At 35.3% G+C, this 21,083-nt stretch overlaps 2 protein-coding genes across 5 annotated transcripts in view; one reads left to right on the top strand and one right to left on the bottom strand.

Annotated features, from left to right (window-relative positions):
* The first annotated feature begins 3,817 nt into the window (after window positions 1-3,817).
* Window positions 3,818-14,836, top strand: dus3l (dihydrouridine synthase 3-like (S. cerevisiae)). Of its 2 annotated transcripts, none has more exons than XM_042744923.1 (15): window positions 3,818-3,859; window positions 5,380-5,462; window positions 5,541-5,778; window positions 7,337-7,717; window positions 8,356-8,439; window positions 8,950-8,991; window positions 9,061-9,213; window positions 9,444-9,560; window positions 10,333-10,398; window positions 10,475-10,585; window positions 12,004-12,100; window positions 12,176-12,251; window positions 12,344-12,532; window positions 13,702-13,830; window positions 14,568-14,836. In XM_042744923.1, the coding sequence occupies exons 2-15, from the start codon at window positions 5,425-5,427 to the stop codon at window positions 14,638-14,640; spliced, it is 1,794 nt and encodes a 597-aa protein (XP_042600857.1). In that variant the 5' UTR covers window positions 3,818-3,859; window positions 5,380-5,424; the 3' UTR covers window positions 14,641-14,836. The 2 variants fall into 2 exon arrangements, with proteins under 2 accessions (XP_042600857.1, XP_042600856.1); XM_042744922.1 differs by lacking the exon at window positions 3,818-3,859 and adding an exon at window positions 4,031-4,050.
* Window positions 14,837-17,711: 2,875 nt separating this feature from the next.
* LOC109045202 (solute carrier family 39 member 4) overlaps window positions 17,712-21,083 on the bottom strand; it is a 668,471-nt gene continuing 665,099 nt past the window's right edge. For all 3 annotated transcript variants that reach the window (XM_042745881.1, XM_042745880.1, XM_042745882.1), the window contains exons 15-18: window positions 19,816-19,893; window positions 19,646-19,704; window positions 19,346-19,399; window positions 17,712-18,740 (exon numbers count right to left, since the gene is read on the bottom strand). In XM_042745881.1, coding sequence (XP_042601815.1) covers window positions 17,911-18,740; window positions 19,346-19,399; window positions 19,646-19,704; window positions 19,816-19,893 — 1,021 coding nt within the window. In that variant the 3' untranslated portion in view covers window positions 17,712-17,910. The remainder of the gene's footprint in view (window positions 18,741-19,345; window positions 19,400-19,645; window positions 19,705-19,815; window positions 19,894-21,083) is intronic.

Genomic DNA, 21,083 nt, shown 5'->3' with positions numbered 1-21,083 from the left:
AAAAAAAAACTTTTCCTTTAAGTTTACAGACATTCCCTTCAACCCTTAAACATACTCAAAATACACTGAAAAAAAAAGATAATTTTTTTTCTTTAAGGTAAACAGGTTGCAAACAATTTATTTTAGCTACATTTACAACAAAATGTTGAAAGTCAGCTAAATTTAATAAAATGTAGCTAAAATAAACACTTAGTACAACTCAGTGAATCCATTTTTTCAGTGTATGAGTAAATAACTTTTAAAAAATAAATAAATACAGAAAAGTGTGTCATATTAATGCAAGACTTTTCTTATGAACCAACACAAAAATATTAAATAATTGAAAAAACAGACTATCAATAAACATAATGAGCTTTTTAAATTGCCATAAATAAACACATTATATTATTTAGTTATTCAATATCTACATTTAATATTTAAGAATAAAATGTAACAATAAAATAATTAATTTGTGTCCGTCAAGTTGTAAAAGATGTCATTAGGCCTTTGATCACATCGACACAACCAATAACCTTTTTACATTTATTTTTAACTTCATATTTGATTGCTTAATTCTAAATATCATTCCTAAAAAGTTCATATTTACTGTATGTTCATGTAAATTGATCATATTATCTACTATACGCTGAAATTTGGTGTGACTCTTTTGAAGCTATAAAGGATTATTAGCTATTTCTGAGCTAAAATTGATGCAGAAACGATTTTCACTCAGAAATTGCTTGTAATTTTCACAATTAAAAACAAAGAAATGGCAAGTAACGCGTTGAATTAAACATTAAAAAAAAACTGAAAGACAGAAATAGTATCTTCTTGTAAAACACTCTAATAAAAGGTTGTTGAAATTAATGTTTGTGCTTTTATTGCCAGTACCATCATTAACACAAATAATACAGAATATTATATACAATTTATTCAATACATAACTAGATAACAGCACCATAAGAATACCTGTAAGTAAACATTTATCTGATCAGAGCTTCTGAATGATTTCACAGATCAACCCTGAATTCAGAACTAGATAACAGGAGCTACAGTATACCTGTAAGTTATGTTTCCTTGAAATAAAAACTCTCGGGTGTTTCTCCTGAAATTCTTAATAAGCATTCTGCTTAAATTTGATCTCGTTAGTGATTCGTCTTTCTTTCTAGCACGAGCCGAACCTGTGTGAATGAAAGTGTTTGTCCTAACTGAAGATGCAGTCACACTGAGGCTCGTTTCAGTAATGAAAGGGATCTGGAGCTGTATGAATGATGCATGAGACCGGGCTCATGATTGAATGGAGGACCCTGCGCTCCTCGACCATCTCAAGTGTTTCAGACATCTGGCATCCTGGCGCACTGTATTAAAATCACTCGATACGAGATCATCAGACGCAGATGAAACACTGCTTCATTCAGCAACACTTGGATACTTCTGGCTTGTGCTCATAAATTAACCAAAGTCAGAACTATATGTTTCTGCTACGTAAATAAATAACAAAAGGGACATTTAATCTCACAATACAGGCATTTTTCATCACAGTTATGAGAAAAGAGGTCTGAATTATGAGATAAGGTATAGTTTGATTGTTCTGGTACACAATCAGCGAGGTGCGTGGAAGAATAGTTGTGTTGGAACAATACCAGAAACACTTCTAATTAAATTAGGCTTTAATCAGTTACAAACAAAAAAAAACAACAACAAAACTAAAAAACAAAAAAACAAAGAAAAAAAAAATATTAATATATCATCCACCAATCACACGATTCATCAAACTAACTCAGACTACTTTTATTACTTCTAACCTAACTCGATTATCACATTGATTTGAACAGAATAATGTTGTACCATATTGATATTACAATGCAAAGTAATATATTCAATGCATTGTTATTAACAAGATGAAGTGAATGAAGCATTAGATTTAATGGGTTTCCCAAACTGGGGTTCCTGAGTTTAATGAAAAGCTAATGATTAATTAAATCATAAAAATGTCTAATTAAAATAAATCGCTTTAAAATCATAAAGTTGTTTACATGCATGTCATGTATTTTAGAAGGACAAATGTAAAAGATGAAAAAGAATTGGGGAGAATTAATACATTATGAATCATTTCTGTGTGAATATATGTACTTAAGTAATCAGTTATAATGACGGATTACAAGTATTTTAAAATGTAATGTAATCTATTCACAAATACTTCATGTTTGTAATCCTGATTACTGTACGTGACATCAGCTCTGGGTATATCAACACACACACATATATCGTTTTAAAAAGCACACAGTGCACTACTCCATTCAAGAGATTTATGCAAAAATATTCAAATATGAAAAAAAAAAACATTATGAGAAAAAAAAAGTAAAGTCAGAATTTGTAAATTCAGAATTCAGAGAGAAAAGTCAGAATTGTGAAACATACAGTAAAGTCAGAATTTGTAGAAGAAAAAAAAATCAGAATTGAGATAAAGTTATATTATCCAGATACAAACTCAGAAATCAGAGGAAAATGAAGAATTAAGTCAGAATTGTAAGATGTAAACCCAGAATTGCGAGTTATCTCAGAAGACAGTCAGGATTGAGAGATAAAATGTTGTGAAAATAAAATTCCTAATATTTTCATTTTCTTTTATGATCATTTATAGAAATATCAATTCCCACTGTGTATGAAATGTGCTTTATTAATAAACGTGCCTAGAAAACTGAAATAAAGAAATCATTTTAAAAAAATTACCAAAAAACAACAACAACGACAACAACATGACTCAAACTAAAATGAACTAAATAAAAATAAAACAAAATATAAAAATAAACTCTAATTCAAAATATTAACAAAGAATATAATAAAATAACAATTAAACAAAAACAACACACAAACACATGCAACACACAAAACCATAAAAAAATTAAAACCAAAAAATCAAAATAAAATATAAAAAAAAAAAAAAAATTAAAATATTATAAAAACAAAATTTTTCCATAGTCAACATAAATATCATTTCATTTATTAAATAACTAAAACTAAAACCAAAATAAAATTAATAACAACTAAACACACACACACATATATTTTCCATTTTTTTTAAATATCAATATCTATATAAAGTAAAACATTAACAGTATTTCAGTAATACAGTAAAGCAGCTCTTAATGGAGTCATCGGGTGTAATGTAGCCTCATGGTGATCAGAAGAAATGAAATGATTTGTAAAAAGAGACACAGAATACATATTTAGTTTGATATCTAAATGTTGTTTCATTTATGACCGTTTAGCCTTATTTCCATTAACACTGATGATTTTATTTCTCATTACAAAGTGGATTATCTGCATAACAGTTTGAGAGAGAATTGAATTCAGAATGTGATTTTCAGTAGTGCATATTTAATCAGGGTATCTTCTGATTTATCTGATATATAAAAACAGATAAAGAAGAAAATGTTTCCTTTATCGTGTTTCATTTTCAGTTTTATACTTCTATAGAGATTATTAATGAGACGTGTGTAATTATAACAGAGAGTAGTAGTCAGTAGTCTCTTATTTACAAACCCTCCATAAACCAGTCCACACATGCACTCAGTATTTAACTGTATCTGATGATTTGACATCATTTGACAGATCTTCAATAACACATCATCAGTGGGGTTATGAGAGCTGGTTTAATGCATGTTTTGTTGCAGCTGCAGGGTTTGACCAGCAGAGGAGGTTCGAAGCAGTGAATCGCTTTGAGAAGCTTTTGATTCAGTTGATTCGAAACGGTTCGGTTCTCCGATCACTATTGGAGGTGTTTCAACCTCATACACGCTATCAACTGTCTCATGCCCTAAAACACTATCCAACCCGAAGCCGCAAATCTGCGTGCGGAGAGGAGCTCCAGTGACAGGTGAGAGATGATCGATAATAAACATGGGGAGCTACGGGGGGGGTGTGGACAGTGTGAAGGGGAGGGAGGGGTGATCGCCGGTTATGTTACACACTGGCGAGTTTTTAATCCAGAACTGATCGAGGAGCTGCTGTGTGATCGCTGGGTAAACTCGTTTAATCGGTCAGATCTTCGCACGTCATCCTCTGAAGGCCAGTTATGATGTTACACACTGGCGAGTTTTTAAATCACGTTATTTTGTAATATTAACTCTCTCCTCTGGGCCTACAGTGAAACTGTACATAATGTATAATCACACATTAGGTGCTGAAATATGATCCTCGTGTGAGGAACCCCTAACATAAAGACCCTGTTTAATCATAACATTACTTTTCTCAGTGTTCGTCTGAATATTAATATTATTAATAATATTAATGTGGAAATATTTAGTTTTTTATTAAGTTACATTTACATTTTCTTATACATTGCATTTTGACATTTTTATGTTTCCGAGTTATTGCATTATCTGTTTTTATTATAAAGAAAGGCATTGAATTTGTTTTGATATCTATTCCATAATGTATTTTGATTTACTAATAATAAATGCATTATTTTGTTTATTTATTTGCGTTTTATATGTTAATCTATTTATAACTGTTAATCTATTTTTATTTATTTATAAATAAATGCATTAATTTGTTTATTTATTCGTTTTATATTTCTATTTATAACTGTTAATCTATTTTTATTTATTTATAAATAAATGCATTAATTTGTTTATTTATTCTCTTTCTACTGTTTTATAAATTTTCTATTTATAATTCGTTAATCTATAACGTTTTCTATGTTTTATTTATAAATAAATGCATTAATTTTTATTTATTCGTTTTATATTTCTATTTATAACTGTTAATCTTTTTTATTTATAAAAAAATGCATTTAATTGTTTCCTTCTCCGACCTTCTATTTATTCGTTTTTTATATTTTATTTTATTCTTCTTTAATTTCTTTTTTCCTGTTATTTGTTCTATTTATAAATAAATGCATTAATTTATTTATTCGTTTTATATTTCTATTTATAACTGTTAATCTATTTTTATCTATTTATTAATAAATACATTAATTTGTTTATTTACTAGTTTTATATTTCTAACTGTTAATCTTTTTTATTTATTTATAAATAAATGCATTCATTTATTTATTAGTTTTATATTTCTATTAATAACTGTTAATCTATTTTTATTTATTCAAATCAAGTTTTCATTGATTAATTTATTTTATTAAAATTATAATAGTTGAAAAATATTTTTTATTTATTTTAAATATTTTAATAGATTTTTATCTATTTTTATTTCAATCATATTTTATTAATTGTAAATATTTTTTCACACAGTTTTTCTCTTTATTGCCCTGTGTTCCTCTGATATCAGCCGCTTCATCACATGTGCAGTGCGTGTGAACTGAAGAGTTGTTGATATGTGGATATTGTGTTATTATGGCATGATGTCACACAGAACATAATCTTCTCTTTGGCTGCGCAGGTGAACCCAGTCTCAGGCAGTATTTTGAGCAGCACAGGTTTGAGGATGGAGCCGGAGAGAGGCGCTGCCGCTATTAAAGAGCAGTACGTTTATGTATTAGTATTGTGATGATGGTGATATTCTCTGAGCGTCGTGGCTGACGTGTGTCTGCGTCTCACCAGGTTCCTCACCACTAAAGAGAAGTTCCATGAGTTTCTAGCGTCGGCTCGGCCGCGTGCGAGCAGAGATGAAGCAGACGGAGACCCGGAGGAGCCCTCGGGAGAACCAGAGCAGAAGAGAGTCAAGCTGGACAGAGACGCAGAGCAGAAGAAGAAGAAGATGAGAGGACAGAATAAATCCAGACCTCACATCAAGCCTCAGAGCTATGAAGAGAGACGCCTGTGTCCCTCCATCGTCCAGGTGCGTCTGACTCACGCCTCCATATACTGTACGCACTTATACTGGCTTACAGTAGGTCGAAATATTACTAGAGAAATTTGTTATATTTAAAACAAGGTGTATTTGTTTTTTTACTCATAGCACTGTACAAACATATATTTATTTTAATATATATTTTATTCATTTAATTTATTTACACAGTAAATGTCTAAATATTAAAAATATTTAATATCTAATAAGTTACATTTATTTGTTTCATAGTAATTTTTACTTTCATCATATTTCTATTTATTCATTTAGTTCTGCAGTACACGTCCGTTTATTTTTTTGGAAAATATTTAATTTCTATTATGTTTCATTTATTGTTATTTTTTTCCATCTGTTTTTATTTACTCATATACCTAAATATTCTTTGAAAAATTATTTAGTTTATTTTAAGTTACATTTATTTATTGTTAAGGTTGTTTATTAATATATATATTATATATATATATATATAATATATATTATATATATATATATATATATATATATAATATATATTTTACTCAGTTTATTTTACACAATATATTTGGAAAAATATTTATATATTAATATATTTATGCATTATATAATATTTATAACATATTTTCTGTTAAGTAAATTTTTTGGCTCATGGTTCTGTATTTTTAGATGTATTATTGATGTATTAATTTAATTAAAAATTTAAATAAAAAATATTCATTTGTAAATATTTTTTATAATGTTTGTGGGTCAAAGACGAAAAGAGTTTAAGCATAAAAACAGTAGTGTAATGTAGTGTAATACAGCTTTAAATTGTTGTTGTTTTTCCAAAAAAAAAAAAAAAAAAAATATATATTTAATTGCAATTTTGTTTTTGTTTTCCTGATCAAATAAAAACATCATAATTTCCCCCTGATTTACAGAAGAGACACTAAAATGTCATTCAGTGTAACAATCTTGTCAGGAACATTTACAACAAAAATCAATTTATGACATATTAAAAGACTAATTACTTTCACCCCAAATACTAATTAGTTATAATTTACATTTTTAAAATTAGCCACTCTCCTAGATTTTACTAATTTAAAACACAATCAAATTTAATATGCTCCCTTATTCTTTTATATATTTTAATATGCACACGTCAGAATAAGCATGTTGTTTGAATTTTTACATTAATAGTGTTACACTGAATAACAATAAAACATTATTTCAACCAAATTTTAACATTTTATTCTCGAAAAACTTATTTGAAACCTTAAAAGTAGACACTTTACTTACATTCAATGTGCTTTCGATGAACATAAAATCACTTTTGTAGATTACATCTCAACGTCTCTGACCCTCATACATGTGTGTGTTAAAATGTGTTACTGCATCAGCAAACCTTAACTAACTCGACCTTGTTATAAAGTGTTTTCTCCTCTATTCTCCATGTATTTGTCCTTCTGTTGTTTTAGTGCTGGTCTTTGTTCGTTAGCTGATTGCTGGAATAAAAGCCCAGTTCTCATGATGATGTCTTCCACTGTGTGTGTGTGTGTGTGTGTGTGTGTGTGTGTGTGTGTGTGTGATCCAGGAGCGGGACACTAAGTGTGTGTACGGAGAGAAGTGCCGCTTCCTCCACGACGTGAGCGAGTACATGTGCAGTAAAGCTGCGGATCTGGGCGATCAGTGTTACCGGTTCAGCAGCTTCGGCTGGTGTCAGTACGGAGTCACCTGCAGGTTCTCTAGAGCTCACACGAGCCCCGAGCTGAAGAACCTGAGGAACGAGGAGCTGTGCAGACGCTCCACAGACACCGTCTCTAACCACCTGGACAAAGATCTGCAGAGACGCCTGCGGAAGAAGCAGCAGAGGTTCCCCGGAGCCGAGGCGTACCTGAAGACCGTCAGCCGCGGGGAGAAGAGCACAGACCAGAGTCACGCCGTGAAGCAGGATCCTGACAGACCACACACAGAGGTACAGCGTCAGCACACTCACACCGACTGACACACACACGCTCTCCACTGACTGTGTCTGTTAGGAGACGACCACATCTGAACATCTGGATCTGAGGAGCTAAAAATCTAAATATTGAGAAAATCATCTTTAAAGTTGTTCAAATGAAGCTCTTAGCAATGCATATTACTAATCAAAAATTAAGTTTTGATATATTTACGATTCAAAATATCTTCATGGAACATGATCTTTACTTAATATCCTAATGATTTTTGGCATAAAAGAGAAATGTATAATTGTGACCCATACAATTGAATTTCTACAAATATACCTGTGCTACTGATGACTGCTTCTGTGCTGCAGGGACACATATCTAAAGTGACTTTAACAAGATGAATTTGTTCTTATATTTTATTACTGATTTCTAAACTATAGCCAATAAACTGATATAATGTTAGAAATGTCTGAATATATTTCAGTTTGACTGTGTTTGTCTCACAGCCAACATTCATAATCTACAACACCTGATTTATTAGACGACTAGATCAGATCAAGCACCTCTCAAGCTGAGTTTCTTTAAGGGTTTAGTCCATCATCACACATACAGACACAAGATTCAGAAATGTTATGATCAGATATTGTTTTGATCTGTATTTCAGGATGGAGCGGATCCTCCAGTGAAGACGCTGGGGCCGATTACAGACGCTGACATCATCAAGCTGCGCCCGAGTGAAAAGAAACAAGTGTGTCTGCAGAAACACACCACTAACTACTTCTACTGTTTTATTTAATTACTTATTTTTTAGTACTTAACGCACTGCTGATGTGTGACATCACAAATGTATTTTTTATGTTTTAATGCATTATTGTTTTGCATCTCACAATGAAAATCAACCGGATGTGACATCACAAATGTGTTTTATTGTGTTGTTTTGTTTCAGTACTTCTCTGTGCATGATCTCACGATGCAAATCAAATTTGATCTTTTGCTCATCAATGCATCACACAGATCCACTGGAAGTGATATCATCATTTCAGTTTATTTATGTATTACTCCTAAATGCAATGTGATATCAGAAATTTATTTGATTACTCCTCTATGCATTGTTGCATCCTGCAGTGCAAATCAGTTAATCATTAATTTATTATGCATTCTTGATTAGCATCCCATGCTCCTCAGTTACTGTGCATCACCAGTGTTTCATTCTGAAATGCTTCTGAAGCCTCTTTTGTGTTTGATTGTTTTCTCTCAGGTGGACTTCAGGGACAAGCTCTATCTGGCTCCTCTCACTACGGTAAGCTCTCACTGTTACTCGGTCAGTTAGAAGTGTGTTTGCGCGGCTGATCCGGTGTGTGTGCTGCAGTGTGGGAATCTGCCGTTCCGGCGCGTGTGCAAGCGCTTCGGAGCAGACATCACGTGTGGGGAGATGGCCATGGTCACCAATCTGCTGCAGGGTCAGGCGTCTGAATGGGCTCTGCTCAAGAGACACGCCTCGGAAGATCTGTTCGGTGTTCAGGTACGAGCCGCTACACGCTAAAGACTCAACCGCTGAGCTCAGTTATGAACAGCAGATTTTATATTCTATTCTCTTTTATAGTTTCTTTAATACCTTATCACTATTAATTAACCTTATGTTCCTGTGGAATAATAATAATGAATTAAACATGCATGCACTACATAAAGTCATATTATGTCATTATTGTATTATATTATCATATTAAGTGAGTATTAATGTGGCTGTTTCAGTTGGAAGGCTGTTTTCCAGACACTATGACCCGGTGTGCAGAACTGCTCAATCAGAACATCGATGTGGATTTTGTGGACATAAACTCCGGCTGCCCCATCGACCTCGTTTACAAGAAGGTCATCTGTCTTACTTTTATTCTGTTACAGCCAGAGCTGGGTGTCTTTATCCATATATGGGATTTCCTGGAAGGTCATGAATTCTATTGCATCTGTGGTGCATGGGCGCCCTCTAGTGTCCTCTAGTGTCCTCTAGTGCCCTCTAGTGTCCTCTAGTGTCCTCTACCTCTAGTGCCCTCTAGTGCCCTCTAGTGTCCTCTAGTGCCCTCTAGTGTCCTCTAGTGCCCTCTAGTGCCCTCTAATGTCCTCTAGTGCCCTCTAGTGCCCTCTAGTGCCATCTAGTGTCCTCTAGTGCCCTCTAGTGCCCTCTAGTGTCCTCTAGTGTCCTCTAGTGCCCTCTAGTGTCCTCTAGTGTCCTCTAGTGCCCTCTAGTGTCCTCTAGTGTCCTCTGGTGTCCTCAGGTGTCCTCTAGTGTCCTCTAGTGTCCTCTGGGTGTCCTCTAGTGCCCTCTGGTGCCCTCTAGTGTCCTCTAGTGTCCTCTAGTGCCCTCTAGTGTCCTCTAGTGCCCTCTAGTGTCCTCTAGTGTCCTCTAGTGCCCTCTAGTGTCCTCTAGTGTCCTCTAGTGCCCTCTAGTGTCCTCTAGTGTCCTCTAGTGCCCTCTAGTGTCCTCTAGTGTCCAGTGTGACTGAAACAGACATTAAATGACAGACACTAATAAAAGTGTTCTGGTATGTTATATAGTTTTAGTCTCAGACAAGCTACAGTAGAGGTTTTAAGCAGTGATCGATTGATTAGTTTTTAAGTGGTGATTAATGTATTTCTGTGTCTCCAGGGCGGCGGATGTGGCCTCATGACACGAACCAGCAAGTTTGAACAGATCGTGAGGGGCATGAACTCTGTAAGTGACTCTGTGAGTGTTGAAGTGTGTGTCGGTGTGAAGTGTCGCTCACGCAGCCGCCGTGTCGTATCCGCAGGTGCTGGATGTTCCTCTGACGGTTAAGATCCGCACCGGAGTCCAGCAGAACTGCAACATCGCACACAAGCTGATCCCAGAGATGAAGAAGTGGGGCGTGTCGCTCGTCACGGTACGACCAGCCTCAGAAAGACTTGAGTCAGCTAGTGCACACATGACACTGGGGTTCTGCAGGGTTTATGAAGATACGTTTACTTGGTCTTTAAGAAGATTTGATGGGAATTTTCTTACTCAGTACTTTTGTCTTGTTTTCCAGTGCAAGTGTCTAGATTTTTAAATCAAGATACGTTTACTTGACAAACAAAAGGACAAAAGTCTTTTTTTCCTCACAATTCTGACTTTATATCTCGCAATTCTGAGTTTGTCACAAAATTCCCATTTTTTTCTCGCAATTCTGAGTTTGTCACAAAATTCCCATATTTTTATCGCAATTCTGACTTTATATTTCGCAAGTCTGAGTTTGTCACAAAATTCCCATTTTTTCTCACAACTCTGAGTTTGTCACAAAATTCCCATTTTTTTCTCCCAACTCTGAGTTTGTCACAAAATTCCCATTTTTTTTATTGCAATTCTGAGTTTGTCACAAAATTCCCATTTTTTTTCTCGCAATTCTGAGTTTGTCACAAAATTCCCATTTTTTTCTTGCAATTCTGAGTTTGTCACAAAATTCCCAAATTCTGAGTTTGTCACAAAATTTTTTTTTCTTGCAATTCTGAGTTTGTCACAAAATTCCCATATTTTTCTCGCAATTCTGAGTTTGTCACAAAATTCCCATTTTTTTCTTGCAATTCTGAGTTTGTCACAAAATTCCCATTTTTTTCTCGCAATTCTGAGTTTGTCACAAAAATTCCCATATTTTTCTCGCAATTCTGAGTTTGTCACAAAATTCCCATTTTTTTCTCGCAATTCTGAGTTTGTCACAAAATTCCCATTTTTTTCTCGCAATTCTGAGTTTGTCACAAAATTCCCATATTTTTCTCGCAATTCTGAGTTTGCCATGAAATTCCCATTTTTTTTTCGCACAATTGACTTAATATCTCGCAATGCCATTTTTTTTTATCTTCCAATTCGAACTTTCTCACAATTGACTTTATATGTCATAATTCTCATTTTTTATCTGGCAAGTCGGACTTTTCTCTCAATTTTAACTTAATATGTTGCAATTCCCAGGTTTTTTTTCTCACGATTCTAACTTTAAATGTCACAGTTTCCAGTTTTTTCTTGCACTACTTTTTCTCTCAATTATAACTTCATATGTCGCAGTATTTTGTAATTCTGACTGTATATCTCACAGTTCTGGCTTTTCTTCCCTCACACTTGTGAGTTAATATCTCACAACTAAGATATTTGTTCTCATTATTGTGGAAAACAGGACAAAAATACTGAGGAAGCTACTCATGTTTTGCAGTGTTTAATGCCACGACTTTATGAATTGAAGACTTTCTGCTCTGATTTTAGACTTTTTAAGCCTTGCAGAAACGCTCTGTCCTCACTTGCTCTCCTTCATCGTATCGGTTTGTTTCTCCGCAGCTGCACGGCAGATCACGCGAACAGCGTTACACGAAGTCTGCTGACTGGGAGTACATCGACACCTGCTCCAAACTGGCGGCTCCCGTACCGCTGTTCGGTAAACAGACTGACGCAGCAGAAGATGCAGGTATTCCACTGCAGACGCTTGACTGAGCTGCCGTGTGTCCTGCAGGTAACGGAGATATCCTGACGTATGAAGACGCCATGAAGGCCAGAGAGACCGGAGTGTCTGGGATCATGGTGGCCAGGTCAGTCCGGCACCAGCATCACCATCATCATCATCATCATCATCCTCATCATCATGTGTGGCGGCTCTGAATGAACTACTTCCTGTTTGCAGGGGTGCGCTGATCAAGCCGTGGCTCTTCACTGAGATCAAGGAGAACAGACACTGGGACATTTCCTCCGGAGAGCGTCTGGACATCCTGCGAGACTTCACCAACTACGGCCTCGAGCACTGGGGCTCCGACACGCAGGGCGTCGAGAAGACACGCAGCTTCCTGTTGGAGTGGCTCTCCTTCCTGTGCAGGTGATGAGCTGATCATTCCAACCCTGTGTGACTTTCTTCTTTTGATCAACATCCAGACAGCTCTTTTTCTGTGATAAAGACTTGTTTTATAACTGGTTTTGCGTAAAAGCTTCCGATAAATATTGAAGTGATTTCCTTGAAAGGCATACAGAGTAACCGCAACATCACAATTCTCAAAATCTTCAATTAATACCCAAAATTTTTAAATCGTACATAATTTTTATCATCAAATAATAATTATAAAAAATCATAATTTTAAATGTCTTTCTCAAAATTCTGACTTTCACGCAATTTCTTGCAATTCTGACTTTTCACAGAATTCTTTTTTTCTCACAATTTTGAGTTTATATCTCAGTTCTAATTTAATTTTTCACAATTCTGGCATTTTCGGACTATTTTGAGTTTGTATCTCACAAATTCTGAATTTCTTTCTCGCAGTTCTTACTTTTCACGCAATTTCTCTCATAATTCTGACTTTTTTTGTAAATCACACAATCCCACAAATATCTAGTCTGTACAACAATCCTTAAAAATCCTTCAACTCACATCTTACATCTCTCAAACAATTTTGAGTTTAAAAAGGTCTGTTTCAGTTATATAATTTCTTTCTCTCAGAACTGCAAGGGAAAAAGTCCGAATTTTCAAACCTTTTTAATTCCATGACAGATATATGATTCCATAGTTAAATGAAGAAATGTATTTGTATGATTTGTATTTTGTATTTGTAGCTCTCAAATCTTTTCCATGTTTCTGCATATTTTTTGTGGGAATTGAAAGTCGTGAAGAGTTTGAAACATGAGCGTAAGCTAATGAATTAAACTAGATTTTTTTTTATTTACATTACTTAATGTGATCTAACAATGAAAAAAAATACTTTTAAAGCATATATTAATCTTAATGTTAACATTTACTTATACACTGAAACCAAATGTTGTTCCAGTTATTATTTAATGGACCCGAGCTAACATGAACTCACACTGAATAGTAGTATTTTTATGAACTAATGTTAACAATGATTAATAAGTAAGAAGCTCTGTATGTCATTGTTAGTTAATCGCACTAATTCCGCTTCATTATTTGTGTCTGTGTGTTCAGGTATATTCCTGTGCATTAAGAAGCTCTATCCATTCGCACTAATTCGGCTTCATTATTTGTGTCTGTGTGTTCAGGTATATTCCGGTGGGTCTGTTGGAGCGCATCCCGCAGAAGATCAACGAGCGTCCTCCGTTCTACATGGGCCGAGATTACATGGAGTCTCTGATGGCCAGTCAGCACGTGGACGACTGGATCCACATCAGGTCAGTTTACTCTCTCTCTCTCTGTCCAGAAGCAGAACACTGAAGTGTGCGTTTGAGAGATCCACACGCAGGATCTGCTGAGCAAGCCGAGCAATCAGAAGCTGAGGCCTGTCTTCTGTTGCACAGTTGCTAAATTGAGTTACATATATTGAATTTAATATATTTTTGGTTACATATTATGCTTTTGCTTATAAATTTATTATGGAAGCCTGTTTCTGTTCAAAAAAAAAAAAAAAAAACTTGCAACTTTTTCATCTCACAATTCTGAGTTTTTTTCTCGCATCTGCGAGTATCTTGCAATATCTGACTTGATATCTAAACTCAGATCTGCGAGATATAAAGTCCAGTTCTAAGGAGAAAAAAAAAATGACTGATATGTTCTCAGAATTGCGAGTTTCTAATGGGAAAAAAAGTCAGAATTAGCAGTTTATATGACGCAATACTGAGAAATAAACTCGCAGTTGTGAGATTTAAAGAGTCGCAGTTATCTTTTTTATTTTCTATTCAGTGCCGGAAACCTGCTTCCATAGATTATAGACTGAAATAAATTAGAAGTAGTATTTACTGGCCAAAGTTCACTCATAAAGAGTTTAACTGTGTGTGTTTCTAATAATGTTGCTTCAGAAATAAAAGGCTTTTTAAATCAGTTTTTAATTAATGAATGAATAATACATATTTAATTTATTTATACAGACACACACACACTAACGTCGTATTTCCTCCTGTTTCCTCCGCAGTGAGATGCTGCTGGGTCCCGTGCCTAAAAACTTCAGTTTTCTGCCCAAACACAAAGCGAATGCTTATAAATGAACTCTGAATGCAGTGAAAGTCAAGGATCGATTAAGCAGAGAAGCTGTTTATATTCAGGCTGAGAATGCATCATTAAAGATGTTGAAGACTGAGAGGTGTGTGGGAGATATTAACACGATAATTAAAGTGTAGAAATGACTGCACGTGTTTACTGTTGCTGTTACGAGAGAGAATAAAGTCAGCTACTCACTAATGACTGCAGGTCATGTTTATTCAGCCGTCAGACCTGGAGAGATCATCTGCTCTAGTGGAAAACACACATCTACATTAGCCTCATATAATGAGTGCACAAGAGCTTTAACTGAGACAGTTTATTATTAATGATCAGTGACTTCCTTCAGATTACACAGAATAACCATCTCCTGAGAAACTCACTCATTCAGTCTCCTCACAAACTGATACAAACGCTCAGGCTGCACCAATCACAGCCTCCGCTGGCCAGGTGGGTGGAGCTACTGTCAGAGGAGGAGGGGTTTGTCACGGTTCCATTCACACACACACAAACAAACGCAGGACTGCAGGTCTTTTTCTGACCTCTGACCTGTGATTTAAGGCAGTAAAGAGTTTGTTTGATGAGCAGAGGATTTAAATGTATGAAAGTTTGTTTCTGACACACACAAGAAAAGAAAAAGGAAATTAGATTTTTCTCACAGTTCAGATTTTTTTCACAGTTATAAGTGTATATTTATATATAATTCAAACTTTTCCTTGCAATTTGCAATTGGGAGAGCAAAAGTCAGAATTATGAGAAAAAAAATTATAATTGTTTTTTTAGTTTTTTTTTTAATCTGGAAAAAAAAAACATTGTGACCTGAAAATCTATTTGCAATTTGTGAGAAAAACAACTGTAAGATAGAAAAAAAAATGCAATTATCTTTTTATTTTTAATCTGTGACAGGATTAAATACTGAATTGTGAGATACAAACAACAAAAAAGGAGATAAAATGTCTCAATTACCTTTTTTAATTTTTTGCTCCTATTAAAAAAAAAAAAAAAAAAAACTCTGAGATGTCAGGAAAAAAGCATATCTTGCAATTTTGTTTCTAGCAATTAAGAACTGCAAGATAGATACTTTTTCTCTTGCTTTATAATAAATTGTCTAAAAACATCAAACATGGAGTCTCATTCAGGTTGTTTTCATAAACAATCCCGCTGTGTGAGAGCACAGCATGTATTATTCATCATGATGTATAGCTCATTAAAATAAACATGACATCACTTCCTGTTGCTCATATTTGCTGCAGGCCCCAAAATAATTACTTCAGAAAATATTTTCTGATGAAACGTGTTCTTTGCAAGCAAAATGCAAACTGTGAATATATAATTAAAGTAAATACTTCACCAGGCTCTCGAGAGCATTACAGAGACATTTTTCTGTTTCCTGCAGAAATTTCTAACATAGATAGAGCGGTCACATGACATTCACAACTCCGTGAAACCTGTCTGTGAAACTGTTCATGAAGCGATGCTCTCCAGAAGGTCCTGCACTGAGACGACCTCGATGGCCGTGACCTCTGACCTCAGGTCTCTCTCATGTAAGGCACATATCAATGCAAACACAGTAGATCTCATGAATGCAGTTACACCTCTGTGTTAATAATGTCAGTCTGATGCGACGCTGTGGAGACGTGACTGATTCACTGGTGAAGGAGATCCGGAGATGAGAGTTCAGTCCGGCTCGTGTCACGTCCTCCTCAGTGAAAACACACACACACACACACACACACACACTCTAGTGCATTAGTTTTCTGACTCATGTTCAGAAGAGATACTAGCATACTATTAATTCTGCTCCTGCAGTATGTGTACAGAATGATCTGTATCTGTGAACTACTCGTATGGAATACTGTATCCCACAATGCTGTGCACTGGATTCAACTTTCAAGAAATTAGTTGGTATTTCTTAAAAAAAAGTTATTTAAAATCATCACAAGTCCTTAAAATTAGGATAACTGACAACTTTTGGAAAAGTCCTATTTGTCGAGAATTCTTTAATGGAACCAAAATTGCATTTATGCAAAATATCGGTTTTATTTTAAAATGAATTGGATGCCACATGCTGAATAATTAAATATAATGAGCTCATGTTTGCTATATACAGTAAATACTGTGCAGTAATTAGCATGCTAAGGTGTGCTGGTCATGGAGCTCGTTTTAAGAAAAATCCTATGTGTCAAGATTCTGATGAAGAAACTAGAACTGCGTTAAAAACAAAACGTTTGAAGATTTTTGTTTTTTCCCTTCAGATTTTTTTAAAAATAAACCGTAAGAATTTGAACTGAAAAGAGTTCTTAAAGAAATCTTTGTAAATAACTTAAAAGTTATGATATCCTCAAACTTTTCTTAAATCCCTGAGATGTTCATCCAAAAAGCCAATGGAAAATTTAATTTCGATTAACGAATGTGCAAAAATAAATATTAGTGGTATCAAACGATTAATAATCACATTCAAAATAAAAGTTTTTGTTTACATAATGTGTCTGTACATTTAATTAATCATACATAAATAAACACACACACACAAAACATAATAAAAATAAAAAAATTAAAATAATATATTTATACTAAATAAATATATTTAATATATAAATGTAAAATTTTTCTTAAACGTGTACATGCATTTGTGTGTTTATATATGCATAACATATATACACAGTACACACACATATATTATGTAAACAAAAACTTTTATTTTGGATGCGTTTAATCATTTGGCAGCACTAATAAATATGCCTTTTTTTTTTATTAGTATTCCTAAAACATTAATTAAAAATGTTTCTTAAGATTGTTTTAAAGACAAAACTTTTGTTGAATTTCCAAGAAGTCTAATCTAAAAGGCAGTGGGAAATCATATTTGTCAAGGGAACAACAAAAAAGTGTTAAAACTGTAAAATAGCATGTGTTTGTTTTCTAAAAGATACTTAGACGTCAAATGCTGAATTAAACTTGAAACAAAATGACATCACGTTTCACGAATACGGGGCAGTTATCACTATGCTGAACAGTTTGTTGATCACAAGATCTTATTTTCTGAAATAATCCAGAAGCCAATAGAATTTTTTTTTTCTGATTTTTGTCAAGGGAAACAAAATCGCATTAGAAATGCAAAATAACCTTTTTATTTTACAGTCAACCAGACACCACATCCTGAATTAAGCATGCAACATAATAGTGTAAAGTGTTTGCTATATACAGTATACACTGTGCAGTGATCAGTACACTAGTATTCAACTCCAAACCTGCGCTGTCTGTGTTGGTGGGGTCAGAGGTCAGTAGCTGTGTTTGGCGTGCGAGGGCTGTTTTGGGGGTATGTTGGTGGGTTTGGGGGGGATCTGTGGTTTGAGCGAGGCTGTGCGTCTGATGATGGCGGCCCGCTGGAGCGGCGGAGGCTCACTGTAGCTGTGCTGCCGCGTCAGACACGAGCCGCCCGCGATCAGCGGCCTGTGGAGCTCGTAGATGTTTCCCGAGTGAAAGCTGTGCTGCCGAGCCGTCGAGACTCCGTTGTCTATTTTTATAAGGAGCTGGCGCTCAGGAAGTGTTTGTAGGGGAATCTGCGGAGGCGTTGAGGTTTCTGGCGTCTGTTTTAGGCAGCTGTGATGTGATGTTGGCGTGTGCGATGACCCAGAGTCCCCTGCTAATAAGGACGGAGTCATATGCGTGCATTTAAATGCATCATCGTTGTGTCTGCTGGGAAGCGTCTGATTGGAGTTGAAGGTGTGGCTTCTCTCCCATTGGCTGTTCAGAGCCTTTAAGTTCTTGATGGGCAGCTCTGGGGTGGGATCCGGGGTGGGCAGGTCCGAGACGAACTCCTCGTCCTCAGTCGCGTGTGGTTTAATGGGCTCGGAGCTGTAGGTCTGAGAGGAAGTGAGGTCGTTCTTGTCTGGTCTGGTGTCTATGAGGCGGTTGAGTGTGGCGAGGCTGGTGAGCGAGAGCGAGGCCTCGGGCTCCTGTGATTGGTGGGATCTCTGACCGCAGTAACAGGACACCAGCAAACCGGACACGACGGCACCCAACACGAACGCCACCAGCACACACGCGGCCAGAAGAGTGACGTGAAAGCCTCCGCTGAGAGCCGCTGCGTCAGGAAGCTGCTTCACACCTACACACACACACACACACACACTGACTTCATTCTCTACTCTCCTTCATACACACACTGCTGGCAAAAATGATCAGAACACTAGTACTATCAGCAGCTAAAGATGGTTTCAAGTCAGTTATTTCTATCTTTTGCTGTACTGTGTCAGTAGGAAATATCAGTTTACATTTCCAAACATTTATTAAGCCATTAATTGTAATGATCCAGTGAGAGTTTTGTGCTCCACACAGTAATTGCAATGCAAATATTTTAGCAATCTGAATGTAAAAATATTAGTCACCAAAATTAAGATACTAAAAAATGTCAAGATCTGCTCTACTGTTAGAAAGATCTCACTGATTTACATCACAAGCAGCAGAATCTCATCACAGAAATATCAGCATCTGCAGCAAATTCATGTTCTGAGCTGTTGTTTTCCTCCATATTCTCACTATATCACACTATATGAGCCATAAAAGCTGATGGAGCAACTCAGATGCTCAAAAAAAAAATTATAAATAAAAATTTTTTCTTGATTTTTAAAATATTTGTCCAAAACTGTTCCATTGAAAAAAAAAAGAAAAAAAAGAAAACCTTGATCAGATCCTAATGTGTGAGACACTGACCAGAGGCTGAATCCACAGCGGAGTTCACATCACTTCCTGCTGCTGACGTCACATCTGAACAGACACAGATATAGAAGAGATCAGTGCTGCTTCATTAGTGTTACAGTCGTTTTCAACAGGTCTGCTACATCAAGTCACTGATAAAAGCAGCATGACATCACTTCCTCTTATGTTAAATGAGAAACTTTAAGCAAACATCAGTGCCAAAATTCTCTCTTAAACTCCAGGATCACTGTATCTGAGATTAAAATAATGTGTTATGACAGCATCTCGCTCAGAAGTGAAGCATCACTCACTGACCTGTGCATGTGTCAGATGAAGGTGACTGCTCACCGTCGATGTCCTGCTCAAACCCCGCCCTGTTTGCACACACACACGCACACACACACACCATAAGAACACAGACAGGAAGTTTAGTTTGGGCTCATAGAGGCTCCATGTGATGTTGCAGGAAGTGATGTGACTCTTACTTGAACCCTGGAGCCACGTCTGCACAGCGTCCCGTCCGCAGCCAGATGCAGTATGGGTCGTGTGTGTGGAGACAGCGTCTGTGCAGGAACACAGGGAAGAATGATGGACAATAATCTTCAGGAGACATGCTTTTAGCTGAGTAACGAGTCTGCTGACGGACGTGAATGTGATGAGATACAAGTCCATTATGTGAAATAACACAAAGATAATAAACAGACAGCAAGTCTTTCTGTTAACACACACACACACACACACCATTACATCTATTCTGAACCATGAACCAGTCACTCTTATGAAGCAGTTAAGTCAAAGACTATTGTACAGTAAAATGTACAACTCTAAAGTGTACTAATAATAAAGTGACAAACCTTTTCTCTTTTTAGGAAAAATCACAACTTTTCTTCCATGTTTTAATTTTTACAGTAAACCTCTGTTGTGCATCACTTTGTTTACCAAATAAAAGCAATTGTTAAATGTTCGTTTGATTACATTTGATTAATTTAATTCATAATGTTTTAAGACTTCATTTGAAGACACTGTTTTTGATAAAATTATATTTAATCACATAATAAATTGTGTAGGTTTCATGATATCAATTAATTAGACACGGCTTATGATGACTACAATTTAATTTAACCAAAAATGAATCCAGAAAAATTTCATCAGATTAATATCATAGATTTACTGAAAAATAAACAAGGCCTTATTAATGTGCATTTTTTTGATTATTAAACTGTTAAGGCTCAACTGATTAAACATGATTTTTGATTACTGACAATACACAATAAAGCACTACATAAATGCCTTATTCATTCATTCATTAAAATTACTAAACCATTGAAATGGAATCCAGAAAAAAGAAAAATCCAGAAAAGCACAACAATTTGGAAAAATTAGGGCCCCAAAAATGTATTTCTGTTAGACATTTAATAAATTGTTTTAAAATTGCACAAGTTGCATGATTTCAATCAGATACCTTTTTTTATTACTAAAAATATTAATATTTTAATCTAATCATTAAAATGGAATCCAGAAAAATGTAAACAAAAATGCAGAAAAATTTAAACTGAAAAAAAATAAAAAAAATAAATAAATACATAAAAATATTATATATATATCCAAGTCGTGGCCTAATGGTTAGAGAGTCGGACTCCCAATCGAAGGGTTGTGAGTTCGAGTCTCGGGCCGGCAGGAATTGTGGGTGGGGGGAGTGCATGTACAGTTCTCTCTCCACCTTCAATACCATGACTTAGGTGCCCTTGAGCAA

Source organism: Cyprinus carpio, chromosome B19, assembly GCF_018340385.1.
Source record: "Cyprinus carpio isolate SPL01 chromosome B19, ASM1834038v1, whole genome shotgun sequence".
NCBI lineage: Eukaryota > Metazoa > Chordata > Actinopteri > Cypriniformes > Cyprinidae > Cyprinus > Cyprinus carpio.
This window is presented reverse-complemented; position numbering and strand designations above follow the sequence as displayed.